The sequence below is a fragment of the Dysidea avara genome, chromosome 9, assembly GCF_963678975.1.
Source record: "Dysidea avara chromosome 9, odDysAvar1.4, whole genome shotgun sequence".
In the NCBI taxonomy this organism is placed as follows: domain Eukaryota; kingdom Metazoa; phylum Porifera; class Demospongiae; order Dictyoceratida; family Dysideidae; genus Dysidea; species Dysidea avara.
The window spans coordinates 24,230,480-24,249,402 of record NC_089280.1 but is presented as its reverse complement, the minus strand read 5'-3'; the positions used below and the strand labels follow the sequence as shown (position 1 = coordinate 24,249,402).

Genomic DNA, 18,923 nt, shown 5'->3' with positions numbered 1-18,923 from the left:
CCGGCACTGTTCTGCAACATAAAATGGATTTCCTGATGAGAAGCTCAAGTTTACGGTTCCATGCACAATTAAATTCATGGAGTGGTAACTGAAAGTGCAAGAATCATGTGATTATTAAAGCAGACTAGATAATAATAATCATCCATCTGCTGTTTGATTTGCTATTTGGAATTAGCTATTGGCTCTTCTTACAGCCCATAAAAGGCAATTTAGTGAGTGTTATGTGACTGTCAGTTCAATAGTGGCGACTGATTTTCAGTTTAGAAACTACTGCCAAATTGAAATTAGGTAACATTGTTCAACCTCGAAAAACTTGCCCCTCAGGCTATACAATATATTATTTATATAATTGGAGATGTCTACGACACCATGAGGTCCATACGATAACATTATTAAGTTGAAAATCCAGTACAGATTAAACAATTGACAAGGGGGTGACACACAAGTACTCACTGTAAGTAGATCTGCCACCGTGGTCAAAGTCTAAGTCAAAGCTGGCCAAGGTAACTTTTGTTTAACTATAGTTTTGTATTAGCTAGCTAGCTACCTTTATTGTATTAATGCTTTACAGTGACCAGCACTGAAGGTCTTTCGTTTGTCTGTTTTTGCTGTGTAGTGTTGTTTGTTTTACTTTTTGTAGGTGGTACCTCTATAGGCTTATGTCTGTATTCACCTTACCTTTGTGGTTAAACTAAGTAAATTAAGGCCGCCAAATTAGTGCCAATTTAACGGTCAAAGGTAAAAATTACCAACCCACAATCGAAAAGTACTGATATATCGTCGCTAAGTCACAGGTCAGAGGTCGAAAAAGGCTCCGTAAGTCACAGGCCGGAGGGAAGTTTCTGCCAGTGAGACATTGACCGCGGTCGGAGATCCAGCGCGTACCTACGTGACACTGACCCCTTGAATCAAGTGCAGAGGTTGGACGAGAAGATGGATTATTTAGCTGTTGGTAGTGACGTGAACACTTTGGCGATACAGACACGAGATGTACACAAGTTTTATGGAACTGGACGAAACGCATTCCATGTGCTGAGGGGACTCAACATGAGTGTTCCGTGTGGGACGATGTAAGTTACCCATTAGCGAAGTACCGTTACTGAACGGGGAAGGGAAGTTTTACTGGGCGAAAGTTTCGCGGCTAAGGCTTACTGAGACTAATTTCGTGGTGAAAGTTTCGCTGTAATTAGCTTAAACATAACTATATAGTAAGTCGAGGGGTCCGACACTTCGTGAAATCTCGTACGCTCCTGCGGTAGAAATCAGAAATCAAGCCTCTAACCTCCGTGTTTCTCTGTAAATTGGAGAGGTTTTTCCGTAAACTACAGATTACGTGGGCGGATATCAGCAGAAATCAACCTGGAAATCAGAAATCACGGTAGAAATCTGGAAATCTCGTACGCTTTTTGCGAAGTGTCAGACCCCTCGTAGTAAGTACACTGTAAATTGTGACCGGGTCTGCGATGATAGGGCATGTGGGTACATGATTTGTGCCTACTTTTTCACAATTTCATTACTCATAACTTTTTGTATCATTATGCTATGGCATTGCAATTTCCAGCTCTTAGTAAGCATGTAATTGGCATCATGATGCAAGTTACAGAATGGAAATATACTTTTCCTGCACTGAGATATGACCTGTAGAGTGATGGAGTGTAGTTTGTGCCCACATGCCCTGTTTTCGCAGGCCCGGTCACAATTATTCATTTAGCAGGAAAACTTTTGCGGTTTCAAAGCAAACCGCGAAACTTTCCCCGTGTTATATATACGGTATATATGTATATCATAGGTACTCGACTTGTAGTAAAGGCCACTTCAAGAAATTTCATTGTTTCCCATTTCCCGCCCGCATGTAGATTCTCTTCCACAAGGTTTTATTCATTATGCTATAAACTGAATCTTTTATTCATATTTTTATTGGCACATGAATGTGTAGCAGTTGTACACAGGAACTATTTCTAGCAATAGCTTTACTCAGAGTCATAACCCATGGAGCTTTCATGCCCTTAGTTTAGTTCTAATTCTCTTGTGAGGCTCATGGATTTAAAAATTAGCAGCAATAGCTATAATGAATAACTGATGAACCACCCACCCACCTGCATGCATGCATTTTTAAAATAGAAATGGGAAAAAATGGAGTGGCCTAATAAGAATTGGCAACAGAGGTGTAAACGGAAATAATCCGTGTTTCACTTTCCCGTAATACTGTTAGTAAATTATAATCGTCACCCAGAATCACCCAGAATGTTGACGGAAGTGAAACCTCAGTATTGAGAGCAGTTGCCTTAAGGTTACGGAATAGTTTAAAATGCGTGGGCGGAACAAATTACAAAACCTGCTTTAAACCAAGCAGGGATAAATAATTTCAACAACTGTGTTGTGTTAGCAATACAACTAATTGTGCTTGTTTGTTTTTACTACAGAACAACGACTGTTCTTGGGTGTGTGGTCTACAATAGAGCGATGTTTTATAAAAACGTGCTGCCAAAAACCAGACTAACAGATTACTGAATCCTTATAATTTCAACACAAATGGCTAAACAACTAAAATATCTAGGTCCTGTGGAAGCGATTTTTTATGTTACTGGTAGTATAGACGTTTTATTGAACTTTTAGTAGTTTTTTTGGGTGAAACAAGCTCTTTGAAGGCTTGTATCCAAGTCACTTGGGAGAAACACGCCAAAAACGCTTCCACAGGACCTAACAAATTTAATATACAGTATCACTATGCCCCAGAAAAGCCAATAGAGCCTACAGCTTTTGCTGTATTTGGCGGCGGAAAAACATGGTAGTGACAGCTGGAGCTGAGCGATGTACGGGCTGGCTTACTTGTGTTACTACAACAAATTGTAGTGTTCCACCTGCCTCAAACTACACTGTAGCTACATAAAAACATTAAATATGAAGGGCTTCATCTTCATTTAAAACTTTTCACGCTGCTAGACTGGTTTTATGGGCTTCTCAAAAAGTATCGATAGGCATTCAAAATTTTGAATGATTGCCCGTGACTATACCGTAACCTTAAGGATCTGGAAGACTAAATAATAGCTAGAGATAGCTACATTTTACAGATTGGTAGGGTTTCCAGCTATATAATTTCAATGTCTTTATTGTTGTAGACCAAAGCATTTAACACGTTGGGTGAATACAGCCTGTTGTATGATAATGCCTTTTCAGAGTCTATAGCTATTCCATAAGACTCAGATCATGAGAACACATTCTACCTGTAGCTAATAGACAGGGTTGAGCATCATGGAGCATGCTATATTACTGCAGTACTATATATTACTTCAATACTATATTACTGCATGCAGTACACACCAGCCGTAAAATTGTGTTGCCCATGTGCATGGGCATGAAAAATTTCAGAAACTAGGGGGGCAAAAAATTGTAAATTTAAACAAGTAGAATAGGGATCGAAGTTGTGATTCTGAAAAAAACTGCGTAAACAAGAAGTAATAGGGATGGTGATTCACAATACTTCTTAATACATCAATACAAGCCAAGCAGCTTGATTTGTGTACATTGAATTTAAGATTCCTATTTCGACTTGCTTTATGTAGTATTTTCAGAATCACAACTTCGATCCCTATTCTACTTGTTTAAATTTACAATTTTTTGCCCCCCTAGTTGTATTAGCTATACTCATTTATGAGGTTTACAGATACTAATTGCCTAGCAACTTGGCGGTAATCTTGCAGTTTTGAGCTTCCTGTATATCTGCAACAGAAGTAGATGATGGACTTTTAATGTGGTAACGTGTTGTGTAATGGGTCATTGGAGACATGAATACTGTGTGATTGATTGATTGATTTGTTTATACTTCAAGTATACTTGGCTAAAGACCGTTCTTCCATATTGGAGTGTACACAGAGCATTATAACATCTAAACAGCATACAAAATTAAGACAATATTTCAACGAACTATACAAACACACACAACAAAAAACAAATAACAGAATTAATGGTGTAGAAGCTGCCACAAAATTCATTGATATCCTGAAATATGCTAGCAGGAAGGGACTTCTAGTCTTCCACCATATAGATAAAATGTTTCTGAGCAAAACTTTTATATCAATGGCGGATCCAGGATGGGAAACTTGGGACAAATGCCCCCTCCCCAACCCCCGCTCACCTTGTTGAGAGGCAACCCTGCTTCTCATTAAAATAATGAACTTTATGTCAAACAATATCAGTTTATAAAACTCATGAATATGCACATTTTACTAGCATTTGTTAAATAACATCAAAGTCAAACTAGCTGTAAAATTGTCACCCAGCACCTTCGTGCATCTAAGCGCCTCTAAAAATAATTGTCGTGTTGCTGTTGTTTAAAACATTCAGAGCCTACCTTTTAAGACTTCACAACCATCTGCAAAAGCCAAAATGGCAAAAATCAACAGTGAGACACTGCTAATAGGTGATTATTTGCTGCTTCAAAAATGCAGCAACTAACAAGAGAATTTGGATCTCTCCTACTTTGTGCTCCTCCCTGAATATGATATGCAGGACATCTAATTTCATAAGAATGTGTGCATAGAAGGATATTAAGAGGAATGCCACCACCAAAATAATGGTCATGAAACAGTGTCAGAAGAGAGCGGTCTTTTCAAAGGAAGCCAACCTAAACATGCTCTATGCTGTTATATTTTCGAAGGTCACAAGTCAGTCGAACACCACGATTATGCAATCAATTCAGGCGAGGCAGAGTCTTTACGAATTGCTGTACTCCACACAAGTAAGGCATGTGAATAGCGATAGAGGACTAAACATTCTACTAACAGGAGATGGTAAATTCTTGAATACCAAAGCTTGTGGTATTTGTTGATGATTTGTGAGCCACAATACTAAACCTCAACAGACTTTGAGGTGTCAACACCAGCCTCGTGTGCTTGTCAGCTATATGACAATGCAAAACCAGTGTTACCTTTGACTTGTGGGATGCAAGAAGCACCATAGTTTTAGTAGCACCTCCAGTCCTCCATTTTGCCCCTACCAGACCTTGAAGATCTATGGTACACCGAAGTACTATGAGACTGTGTGGTTGGCCAGAGCGCACTCCGTAAAGAGAACTAACCAGAGTTTTGACTAGGTAATGATGTTAGAACGTGAATAACATTACTTGTATCAACAATAGTAGACTGACAGTTCAATAGATTTAGTTATTGTACATAGTGCTGTGCCTTTGTTCTCTGTTTGTACATGACCACAAATGTGGTGTCCCATTAGCCATGTAAGGCTTCACACAATTCTGTTGTACTTGACTAAAAACAGTGTACATTATGTAATGACATTGTTACACTACTTTTGACACTGATAAGTATAATAAAACATCTGAGTGCACAATGCAATGTGAACTTGTAAGTTGTCTGAAGATGTGTTAGCAAAATTAATGGAGCCATAGATAACTATTTACCGGTTCTGTACTGGTAGTGATACTGACAAGACACTGGATAGTAAGTATACTGTAGGTCAGTTCAAGTTCTCACAACAAGTCAATTTTAACAATTTTTTATATTTCCCACACATCATGATCAAGAATAAGTACATACAGTCTCATTGTTTAAAAATAACAATCTACACATTTTTATTACACGTGAGGCACATGTGTATGTGTTTTACCCTAAGCACCATGTGTTAGCACCTGTGTAGGTACACACATTACTACTGTTGTTTTAGCTTAGCTTACTTGACAAGTAGTACTGCTGGAGTACCACTTGCAAGCTCATGTACTATATATGTTATGCATGTTGTGGGTCACGAATGTGCTGATGTTTAATGCTTATGACTTAGGTAGTGTAAAAATGGGCCTGCATGTAGGACAGCTATCCTAACATTTGAACTAAGATGTGTACCAGTAACTCTGGGAGAACATGTTTAAATGTTCTACTTTCCTACTGAAACTTTAGTACTTTAGTTGATCAAACTCGTGTTATCTGCTTTACTAAAATTTCTTGGGGGCATGCATGCCCTCAGACCTCCATTGGAAAGCGAATTTAAATAGTTAGTCACAGTCTAGTTTCATCAAAATTGCTCACTCTCATGATGCGTATTCCTGAGGGAGCATTCCCCCTTAGATGGAGCGTGCTACATATGTGTATATGTTAAAGTATTGCCGCTAGTGCTACGTGGTGGGGCGCACAACCGAGATACTAACTAGGGGCGACACCAAGTGCATTATCAGCATTGGAGCTGTTATTATTCGTGTAGCATGAGCAAGACAATACATTATAAAATTATTATGGAAAGTTCTAGTGGATTAAAGCTCAATATAGGTAAAATTCTTTAACATGGCAGCTTGTTCTATACTAACTTGTGCTAGTGTTATGGTCCAGTTGCATATTATATTTCTAGTGTTCCAGCTTCCTTGTAGTGTACAACCCTGTTAGTGTAATAATTGTAAACCTCACTAACTTTCTATGGACTAAATTTCTGACTATGGAGTTCTGGTATTATGTTGGCAGCACCCAATTGTCCAGGGATCATTCAGATATAACAATGAGATTTGAATAAGTCTTATTTCATAAAATCTAGTGTGCATTTAGTACTAATGCTAGAGAACTGTTTTAAGTCTGACTCTGTGTGTCTTGGCTTATGAACCGCATACATACTCTTGTCTCTGTTTTAGCGTTTATTATTTCACACCTCTTTGGTATCCCTTATCTGAAAGCAATGTAGGATCCCTGCCCATAGCATGCTCAGAAAAACCACCTGCTATGATTAGCAGCAGGACATCTTGCAGACAATTGCAATGATTATGTTTTCTTATTTCATGTGCCCAAAAGCAAGGGACAGGTCTTGTTTATGGTTTGTTTACAACACTTTTAAGATGACCCCCCAAAATCTGTAATTTCAGAACAAAACTGTCATTGGAGTTAGACCAGATCCATTTTTCCTGTCCAAATGCAAAAGCAAAAGTTAACTGATCTGGGGTACTATACCTGTTTCATGTGGCCATTGATACAGTTTGAGTTTGTTTGTGTGTGTGTGCGTGTGTGCGTTCGTTTGTTCATTCGTTCGTGCATGCGTTCGTTCGTGTGTGTGTGCGTGTGTGTTACAGGTGTTGGTTTAAATGATTGCTAGAGTTACGCTTAGGACGAAAATTCACTGGTATACGTATATTAGGAAATTTGTTAGAGTGCTGGCAGGAAATCTAGTTACTGTAGGAGTGAAGCTATGTTGGTTAGATGTCTCTCTCAAGATAGTTGATGATATCTTGAATCCTTAGTAAAGAAGTCATGTCACAGAATAGTTTTGAATCATAGCTGCATGTAGTGAGCAGTTGCATAATAAGATATACTGTAATTCGTATAAATCAAGAAATTATTGTAGTACATAAAATACCATCTCTTTGTGATATTCTCTGTTATATTTAGTATGGTACATTTTTTCTATTGTAAGAGGACTGTTTTTAAGTTAAACTAGCAGGGCACTAGGGTTTGCTATTTTTAAATAATTTTGTGTCTTTCTTTAGATATGGTCTCCTTGGTGCCAGTGGGTGTGGCAAGACCACATTGCTACGTTGTATTCTGGGACGACTACCCATTCATTCAGGACATATCATCATCCTAGGTAAACCTCCTGGAGCTCCTGGACATACTGTACCTGGCAAAGATGTGGGCTACATGCCTCAGGTATGCATTAATTATAAAATGTGTATGACTACACTCACCCAATGGGGAAAAGATTTAGCTGAATAATAAAGGGGAGTGGAAATTTTGTTTCCAGATTATAGACAGCCTAGGAAAGTATGTAGCAGATACCTACTACCAGTTAGCTACTACAGTGAAACCTCCATAATCCCACATGAAAATTATTTGTGTCAAGGTAGAAAGAGTCTTTTTGGTACAAAGAGCAATGTCAGATTTGAGGTATCGGATTATAGAGGTTTCACTGTACTGTTGAACATATAACAGACACTTGAAGCACATTCTCTCTGGAGTGCTGATTCTTCCAGCATAACTTAACACCATGAACACAAACATGAGAAATTATCTAATATAAAATCTTTGAGATATTAATGGTATTTTTCTGATACCAATGTGTAATGTAGTAATTTACGGTTTAGGTGTGGCCATACATGAAGCCAAGGCACTTTTACATTGCAGACAAACACTGACTTATGTGTGTAGAAGTATTCGCCAACTTTATGATGGTTTGTTTACCTTTGCCAACCTTATACTTTGTAGTACAGTTGTCTTTTTATAGAAATCTTTTACTCCTAACATGGTATTTACATGGGTGTGAGTACAACGTTAAAAGGACATTTAATAGTACCAAGGTATTTTTCTTAGTACCATGCTGTTCTTCAAAAATGCAATACTGCCCATCTCTAGGGCCCGGTCCCACCGATCAGTCACCTTACAACACACCATATTTTAAGTGTATGTTACTTGTACTAGAAGCACCTTCAATAGTCACATGCATTACACATGGTAAATATTGTTCTCATGTGTGTTGGTACAGTCATTGTGTTATTAATCACCTGAGGCACTTCTTTCTAGTAACATGCACTTCAGTTACAGTGTGCTAAAAGGTAAACAGATCTACGAGGCTACAGTTTAAGAATGGCTTGAAGAAGTGATGCTCTCCAAAGAGCATGCGCTTCATTTGTGGCGAGTTCTATGTTAGTAGTAGCTAACTAGTAGACTTCTTCCTGCTCATTATATCTCTTATAATCTGAAAATGATCCATTCTGTTAAATCTCCATTCCCGTCACAAATAGGATGATGATTAGTACAAATGATTGTTTATTGTTTACTGATAGTTATTTTCTGTTTCATTTTCAAAGCACTTAGCTACTGTATTGTTCTTAAACTCAACAACTTTAATATTATTCTCCCACCTCCCTCACCCCTCGTGCCACATACATTCATAAATTTATAGCATATACATTACTGGGCATTCGTTGAATTTGTGTAGAAGTACACTAGTGCAGTTCTAAGGGAGTTAGCTAGCTAAAAAACTTAAACCTATTTACTGCTGTACTTAACTTTACCTCCTTCCTGCCTCTCCAATATACACCTGTAGAGCATTTTCTTTATAAACTCCTTGTGTTTAATTCATTCCATTGTGGGTTGATTTGCTGGCATATTCCTTTGGTATTTAAATATCTAATATCTCAATGTATATTCAAATACAAAGAAGCAAAGAAAATTGCCGTATATTTTGGTATTTGTGACTGGATTTCAACAAGATATTCTTCCTGTATATATTTCCAGTTGCTAAAGGGGTTTCTAGTATATACAAAGTACTACCATGGGATTTTAAATTGAAAATTACAATCAAATCACATCAATTCAAAAAAAAAAAAAAAACATTTTCAAACTGCTTGAATTATTCACTCATTGTGCTATTCAGGCCATTCAAATACTAAATTTGATATTTGTTTCAATTCTATATGACACTTCTTTTAATCACTAAATCTGATGAAGTCTTTGACACTAACTATTCAAACTGTATAGTCTCGTTATGACTGTATGCTGAAAGCACACATTCCCTGGGAGGGCTGTTTTTGTGTGTGTGTGTGTGTGTGTGTGTGTGTGTGTGTGTGTGTGTGTGTGTGTGTGTGTGTGTATGTGTGTGTGTGTGTGTGTGTGTGTTGCTGTTGTAGTAATAAATGTATATCAGCTATATATATGGTTGAGTGGCTGATCTAAAAATTTGTAAAGGAGGTTTCAAGTATAACTAAGCTTAACATGTACATGAGTGTGTGATGTTGTGAGGAGTCTGGGGGCATGCTCCCCCCAGTGAAATATAGAATATAGACTGCATTTTCTTTGACCTAATACAACTTTTTATTATTTTATGGGGCTTCACATGTGACTTAGACCACAAGAGGATATCAGTTATAAGTAAACTACTCAATTATCCTTTTGTAAACCACTAGAATGGCTTCATGTGGTTATAATAACTATGACTTGGAATGGAATGACCAACTTTTGTGCTATCTGTTTAGTCCCTTGTACCATGTCACATGTAACTGTGTATGTTTATTGTACTTTACTACCATTTGTGTATATCAAGACCGACTGTACTTGATCAAGATTTGATCAAGACTGACTGTACTTGATCAAGACTGACTATACTTGATCAAGGCTAACTGTGATTTTGAAGATCGAATTACTTTCCAACAGAGTGATCAAGTAGTAAGCAGTCATTAACTGCTTCAGTTAACACTATTTTCTGTTCCTTATTGTTGGATTCTCCTCCTGTATTTAGGTAGGTATAAGTCAGTGTTCAGACACATTAAAACTAGCTAGTTATACCAAAGAATACTTGGTCTGGGCATAACCAGCTATTTTATATAGCCATATTCAGCTCCGGTTGATTATGACCATGCTGGGGGATTAGATTTCTCCAAAACAATTACAATTACAACTACTTGATTAGGTTCAGTTTTAAGATAAATGTCTATTGTTCTTGAAGTGAATTGGAGTAGAGGTCATTCCATTCTAATATTGTTTAGGGAAGTATCTAACTGCTCAGGTAGGCATTGGTTCTGAATATGTGAGTGGTAGCTAGGATTGATGATGGCACTTGTGTTAACATGAAGTAACTAGGAATTTTTAGCTGTAAAAGATTTGTATGGTACATTCTTTGCAAGGAGGTCAGTTGAGATTTTGTAGCATGGTGGTGACACTGTGACTGTGATTTTAGTCATTGAACATCCATCAAAGAGCTCCTTTGAATTTTTATATAGCAGTAGTGCTAGGGGATTCTACACAGAACTAGCATTCAAGCATTTGCCATACTGTGTGAACACTACAGGTACAATAAATACAGGAGTAGAATCCAACATTAAAACTGTTAGCTAGTGACTGCTTAGTTTGACAATATTGTACTTACACTGATAGCTGATTGCTCTATTAGGGTAATTCGATCATCAAAACAAACAGTGTGTCTATAAACCTCTCAGTCAGTCTTGATATACACCATTGCTAATAATGATATACAGCTGCATGATGACACAGTGCAGTGAACTAGATAGCACGCATAATAGTTTGGTCATTCTGTTTCATTCCATTCCTGATTCTGGTTGCAGTTACTATAACTTACCCTTCTTTTGGGACTTGTGTATTCACGGAGAACTGAGCATGCACACTGCCAATTTTAGGTGACTGCCACAAAATTTTAAAATCTTGCCTTTTGTGGAAACCTTGAAACCTCTCTACTGTGGTTTGTTCATATACACTAGTTTAAATTCAAAAAGTGAAAGAAGTGATTCTCTCTTTATAAATTGTCAAGTGCCTCAGAAATTATACACATTTTAAACTTATGTTTGTTTAGGAAACTGCTCTGATTTATGAATTCACAATGTTGGAGTTGATGTACTATTTTGGTATCCTCTACCGGATGAACTTGAAATACATTCGCAGGCGTACTGAATTCTTGAAGAACTTTCTGAACTTGCCATCCATACATCGCAGATGTAAAATCTTGAGGTATGTGTGTGTGTGTGTGTGTGTGTTTGTGGTGTGTATATGTGTGCGTACATGCATGCGTGTGTGAGTGCATGCGTGCGTGCGTGCGTGCATGCGTGCATGTGTGTATGAACATATACAAAGGTATGCACAGACTTGCATAAGTTCATTGTATACTAAGGTTACCTGTCTAATCCAAATAAAGTATATCATTTGTGCACAGTGAACTGTTAAGGTCATGGAATACCCATCGCTACTGGATATACATAATTAATTACCTTCAGGAGTGTGCATTTGTAGTGTGTACAGGTACTTCTTGCAACACAAAGGAAATATCCAAAAAAGCATATGGCTTCCAAAGAATGTTGCTTTGCAGTCCATATAGGCCACTTATTGTTGATTTTATGTATGTTTAAGATCCCCTACCCATTTATTATTATTATTTATCTCACTGCCTACTGTAAATTTGGTCGTTTTCTTCATTATTTCATCATCTCAATGCTTAATGATTGTATAGAAGTAATAAATTAACTTACTTACATACGGTAGGGATAGAGGAAGACAGGATTAGATACCCACCTCAATGTCCGGGGTGGAGGTTTTAACCTTTCCACTTCTGGATAGTAAATGGAATACCCTAACTGAGCAGTGGCTAACTCTAATAAAACAGTCAGGTGCATGTAAGACTGTATAATGAGCCACCCACCCGCATTGGTTTAGGTTAACTTTGAAACATACAATAAGAGGCCCAATAACCACTGTAAACCCATACTGTGCTCTATGCATTTAGCTCTATAATGCTGCAAGAAGTAATAAATCCCCAGTACTGGTCTACCTTGTGCACTGAAAGCACTTTTGGGCTTGATCGTACTGAAGGATTGGTTATACCTAACCAATACTGCCAGGGAACCATGAAGGTATTGTAGGGCTGGTTTCTGGTAATAAGTAATAGTTAGACTTCAGACCACAGGGGTCTAAGTAATTTAGTAACCGATGGCCCTGTGTCGTGGCGCCTGAGCGAAGCGAAGGCGCTACTACAGGGCCTGAGGGTTACTAAATTACTTAGACCCCTGTGGTCTGAAGTCTAAGTTATTTAGACCCTTTATGTAGTTGTTGTACCTTAACATTGTTGACAGCTGCCTGTAACAGAGAAATGTAGCGTTCAGTAGTAGAAACAAGCCATATACTCCACCCGTAACAACAGTTACGGGTTTAAAATTAATTTTCAGGTGGCGATGCGTTGCCAACGCTACCAGTCCGGGTGCGCGTAATAAACATGAAAAGGGTCTAAGTAAACATGAAAAGGTCTAAGTAAACATGAAAAGGGTCTAAGTAACTTAGACACCTCCAAAATCCACCAAATTCACCACCAAAAGGGTCTAAGTAATAGTTAGACTTCAGACCACAGGGGTCTAAGTAATTTAGTAACCGATGGCCCTGTGTCGTGGCGCCTGAGCGAAGCGAAGGCGCTACTACAGGGCCTGAGGGTTACTAAATTACTTAGACCCCTGTGGTCTGAAGTCTAAGTTATTTAGACCCTTTATGTAGTTGTTGTACCTTAACATTGTTGACAGCTGCTTGTGACAGAGAAATGTAGCGTTCATTAGTAGAAACAAGCCATTACTCCACCCGTAACAACAGTTACGGGTTTAAAATTAATTTTCAGGTGGCGATGCGTTGCCAACGCTACCAGTCCGGGTGCGCGTAATAAACATGAAAAGGGTCTAAGTAAACATGAAAGGGTCTAAGTAAACATGAAAAGGGTCTAAGTAACTTAGACACCTCCAAAATTCACCACAAAAAGGGTCTAAGTAATAGTTAGACTTCAGACCACAGGGGTCTAAGTAATTTAGTAACCGATGGCCCTGTGTCGTGGCGCCTGAGCGAAGCGAAGGCGCTACTACAGGGCCTGAGGGTTACTAAATTACTTAGACCCCTGTGGTCTGAAGTCTAAGTTATTTAGACCCTTTATGTAGTTGTTGTACCTTAACATTGTTGACAGCTGCTTGTGACAGAGAAATGTAGCGTTCATTAGTAGAAACAAGCCATTACTCCACCCGTAACAACAGTTACGGGTTTAAAATTAATTTTCAGGTGGCGATGCGTTGCCAACGCTACCAGTCCGGGTGCGCGTAATAAACATGAAAAGGGTCTAACTAAACATGAAAGGGTCTAAGTAAACATGAAAAGGGTCTAAGTAACTTAGACACTTCCAAAATTCACCACAAAAAGGGTCTAAGTAATAGTTAGACTTCAGACCACAGGGGTCTAAGTAATTTAGTAACCCGATGGCCCTGTGTCGTGGCGCCTGAGCGAAGCGAAGGCGCTACTACAGGGCCTGAGGGTTACTAAATTACTTAGACCCCTGTGGTCTGAAGTCTAAGTTATTTAGACCCTTTATGTAGTTGTTGTACCTTAACATTGTTGACAGCTGCTTGTGACAGAGAAATGTAGCGTTCATAAGTAGAAACAAGCCATTACTCCACCCGTAACAACAGTTACGGGTTTAAAATTAATTTTCAGGTGGCGATGCGTTGCCAACGCTACCAGTCCGGGTGCGCGTAATAAACATGAAAAGGGTCTAAGTAAACATGAAAGGGTCTAAGTAAACATGAAAAGGGTCTAAGTAACTTAGACACCTCCAAAATCCACCAAATTCACCACAAAAAGGGTCTAATTTATGTGAGAATGTATGTACAAACTTCCATGTTATCTAATATACAGTACTATTGTACTGTACATGGTGGATTAGAAGCTGCACTGCATGCCAAGTTTTAACCCTTGTTACGCATAAAACCACAGTATGGTGGGAAATGAAATTTTATGGTTTGTGTGATCTTTGCGTGATATGTGTGGACCCCACCATTAAATAACTCGGAAAACTATATACCATATGAAAGCCCTCACCCAAACACCTAGAAACCTTATAAGAACACACTTAAATCACGGGCTTTGAAGTGAAGAAAGGTGTATCATTATTTTTTCACCATACCAATGAAAGATGAGCATTGCCATCTTGTTATAACTCCCTGTGAAATTATACTGCATATTCTAGAATCCTTATCACGTGAGGAACCAATTAGAACATGGCACAGTGCCCATGCAGAGTGAACGTTATCAAATTTTAAAAAGGTACAATTGTTTTTAATATGTTTTTGTTTATAAGTGTTGATAGTTCCCCATGCTTCTTCTTATCACACTTTATTAGAAACGTCCGGGCCCAAATTTGTAGTGATTTCAGCTTCGTAGCCCCTAGGGTCCATTTATAAAAGGCACCTATAGAGCGTGTTTTTGGTAATACAGTGTGTATTAGCCCTTGAGAGTTAAGCATTGCATACTATTGTGAAAGAAAAGAGGGTAGCTATTTATTAGTAAAAGAATACACTACTCACTAGGTACTGTGGATTGTCAGGGTACACGTCTTCATTTACTTCTGCAGTAATGAGCTACGTACAGTATGAACAAAGCCTGTGTGTGCTATATGCCAGTGCACACCAATATGCTTATTCTGGAGAATGTAAGTATGTAGTAAAGAAGTTTAAGTATAAAGTACAAACAAACTCATGAAAATCTTCCACCTACTCTAATACAATACTCAGGACAAACGGACAGACGAGCATGTCTGCACCTGCCTTGCAGGTCCTGTTCACAAATGTCACATGGTTGAAATGTGCTATACATTTAGGTAGGAAAATGATCCCCACATCATACAAACAATCATTTAGTGATGTCTATCATATACTGACTGAGTCATATAATACTTTTCCTGAGAACACTTAACAATTAAACTACGTAGTATGTTAGAATCTGTGTTTTGAAACCAGTATGTGATTTGTGGTTAGTCTATGGAAGACTCTTATCCTTTTTACTAGCACGTGTACAGTCAAAGAAGACATTCAATCATGAAGAGGAGACACACTCTGAGCACTATTATTGTTATTGTTACTAGGCCCGGGGCACATACAACCAAGTACAACCACCAATGGGACAATCTACAAATGGCGCATGTACAAACAGTGCATGACCAGCACAATGTGTGTGGATGGAAAAGATGCACATACACAGTAGCACATACAGTAAACATAAATTATGCAATGACAATCGTGAGGGCCTGCTACTCTTGATACTTAATTTTAATTGATTTTTAAGCTTCATTGCTGGCAGGCATGAGATTCATTACCATCGATATGAGAGCATACACTTGCACCTTAGGGGCAGTGATAATGCATGATGTGGTCTTTCATGGTCAGGTAACTAAATGATAACATGATGCCATGAATATACTACAAGATGAAATTAAATTTTGGTGAACAAACGACTGCATGCAGCTGATCACTGTGAAAGATGGCAGTACCTTCAGTACCTTCAATAGGATAAAATCCAATACCAGAAAATAATGGATATGCCACCAGGAAAAGGTACAATTCCATTGTGCGGTAGCATTACAGACTGTAACTATGTATAGACACAATAATATAGTTTACAGTATGTAGGTAAATAAACAGCAGCATTATCAGCCTAAGGGCACATTTTGTGTATGTTGTGTTTGTTATCTCAATCAGGTTGTATGGGATGTAATTACGGCAGTGTTTATATAGTTTCTGTCTCAAAGTGATCTCATTCCTGGCACTGAAAGGCTTCAGGTTGAGAGCTATGCATTATCACACAAACTTATCAGCTGAAAGCTATGTTGGCCTTCTGCACACAATGCCCTGCCAGGCCCAATGCAAAACTACTGGTAGCTGAGTGCCGATACATTGATGGTGTAGCAATGGCATAATGATGTGTAACACAATACTGTACAACATACAGGAGATGCACTTTATACTGTAGAACTTTATGCAAACAAAGTATTATTTATTAGCACTGAACACTGGAGATGGAAATAATTTAGCTAGCTGAAGCCAGGGAAAGGATGAACAGAAGTATACAAAATGATACAAATACACAACAAACAATCATGTTAACATGAAAACATACTCTTAACCTTGTTCACCATACAGAGCGTGTCCACTGGCACCTGGAATGGCGACTTGGAACTCACTATGCCACATGAAAACAGCTTAGAAACATTAAAACATACTTGTAATCTCGAGTAAAGTGGCCTCTGGCTCTCCTGCAATCACTCGCAGCGGTTCACTAATCTTCTCCTTCAGGCGTTATATAGGATGACATGTACGTTTAGGTCATCAGCATGAATAGGTGCAACGATTATACATTTTGTGCCTTCATTCACAGGCAAATAAATCCCCAGTTATTTTGTGTCTCTAGGCCTCGTAGTTTTCTCAAACATTATTTATTTTTTATTTATGATGTAATTTAACTGCATTTCTTTTTATCTTTAGTACTTCGTTGTATAATTAACACTTTACAGTGACCAGCACTGAAGGTCTGACAGCAACATGTGCTGCAGCCTTAGGATTACTTAACCTAATTTCAAGGACTTAGATTTAATGACTTATAGCTGAAAAGGTGTAACAGAAAAGGGGCCAAAGTAAGGGAAAAAAATCCCTCCAACCCTATGATTTGAACTGTTAATGTCTAGTTGGGGCCACGCTCAGTCTTCCTCCAGGAGGGATGGATTTTCTTCCTTAAACCTAAAGTATTTATTGTTATTAACACTTTATAGTGATCAGCACTGAAGGTCTGACAGCAACATGTGCTGCAGCCTAACCTAATTTCAAGGACTTAGACTTAATGACTTATAGCTGAAAAGGTGTAAATATTGTTTTATTTGGTATTTCACGTGACCCTCAATAGAAATAATTGGTTTGCTGAGATATTCAGATTGTCCTTCACATAAGCTTCAAAGCAGTATAGCTTGAGTTTTGGTGGTTTGGTGTATAGTGCTGTATTTACTGAAGCAATAAATTTTGTGTTTCCAGTGGTGGACAGAAGAGACGTGTTTCCTTTGCTCTTGCTCTGCTTCAGGAGCCACCATTGTTGATACTGGATGAACCAACTGTGGGAATTGATCCCTTGTTGAGAGCTAAGTAATACTGTGACTAATAATCAAATAGTGCTTGTATTAGGGTGTGCTATTATTCAGGATCTGGCATCATTTACTGGAGATCACTGCAGCTGGTAATACTACTATTGTTATTACTACTCATTACATTGAGGAGGCAAGACAAGCCAATGTGGTCAGTTTTAGAGGCTCTTATTGGGGGTGTGCCTGTAATTGTGGTACTGTTTTCCTCCTAATTTAGGTCGGTCTCATGAGATCAGGTAGATTGTTAGCCGAGGCCAAGCCTAATGATCTCATCAGAGACTTCAATGTTACTGTAAGCTCTACTATAGTATGTGCATGTTGACTGGAACCATTTCATTGTTATGAAATTTCAATTGTGTACCAGAAGGAAGCATTTAAAACCACTTGTTGTGAAACAAGAGAAAAGAGTTATGATCTGGTTGCACAGTTAACATTTAATATTGTTCCATCATAGTTATTTACCCACTGGTTGATCTAATTTACAAAGTCTTTGATTTATTATAAGTCCAAATGAATGTGTACATACTGTATGATCTTTCCTATGACAAAATTATAGTGTAATTAATTTAAACAGGAAGTAGTAGTGTTCCGACAATAAAAATTAGTGAAACAAGGGATACAAGTGATGAATGATTACATTACAACATAACTGTGTGGGAAAATCTCTACATTGCATTTTCCACCATCTGTTTAATGCCAAAGTAGTATACAGTGTAGCAATGTTGTACTCTTTATTGCTGGGTCCTTTTTAAATTAATTATGCAACAGGGATATGGTATAGTTTGTTATCTTTTTAAACCGTCTGGTGGGTATGTACCTGATTGTTTTGTGCTTGTATTTGTTTGTATGTGTGTGTGTTTGTGTTTGTTTGCTTATTTGTTTGTCTTTCCACACCCACATGAGCAAAATGGCTTATGCTAAAAGCAGCCTGTATGTGGGAAATGAAGGCCATACAGCACCAGTATTAACCTTCCAGGTTGCTAAGCTTTCACTTTGAGGAGATGTATTCATGCCAACTTGAAATATGTGTAAAGTGAGTTCCTAAAGACGTTCTGAATGCCCAGGGCTGTATGGACACGAAACAACGGAAAATAGCATATCTGCTACCTGCCCGGAATAATGAATTCTTTTGAGGTGAAAAGCAGCATGTCCTGTACTTACACAAACGAAACTGAAGGGCTGCCTCGAGGCTTTCTCTGGGTGAGAAAACATGATAGACACACTATAAAACAGTGAGAAGCTGTGTAGTTAAAGTGGTTTGCATTTCCTTAGCAGTGTATAACAACACAACTACAGAATTACAAAATAATTCATGAATTATGAATATACTAAATTACAATATTTACAAACGAAAATCTAATTATCTAGCTAAATCAAGGCACACGGTAGTGTGCTGTGCTGCCCAAGGGCGCACAACACCGTGAGTATATTGACAGGAAGAAAGAAAATGCGATTTTCATGACTCCGTAGCTCTGTGCTGCCTTTACAAAACAAGACGATTTTTGCCG

At 38.2% G+C, this 18,923-nt stretch overlaps 1 protein-coding gene across 1 annotated transcript in view; it reads left to right on the top strand.

The window, feature by feature from the left end:
* Nucleotides 1-772: 772 nt before the first annotated feature.
* LOC136265694 (ABC transporter G family member 20-like) overlaps nt 773-18,923 on the top strand; it is a 45,086-nt gene continuing 26,935 nt past the window's right edge. Inside the window, exons 1-6 of the mRNA XM_066060587.1 lie at nt 773-1,070; nt 7,475-7,634; nt 11,290-11,444; nt 17,309-17,416; nt 17,473-17,566; nt 17,633-17,707. Coding sequence (XP_065916659.1) covers nt 934-1,070; nt 7,475-7,634; nt 11,290-11,444; nt 17,309-17,416; nt 17,473-17,566; nt 17,633-17,707 — 729 coding nt within the window. The 5' untranslated portion in view covers nt 773-933. The remainder of the gene's footprint in view (nt 1,071-7,474; nt 7,635-11,289; nt 11,445-17,308; nt 17,417-17,472; nt 17,567-17,632; nt 17,708-18,923) is intronic.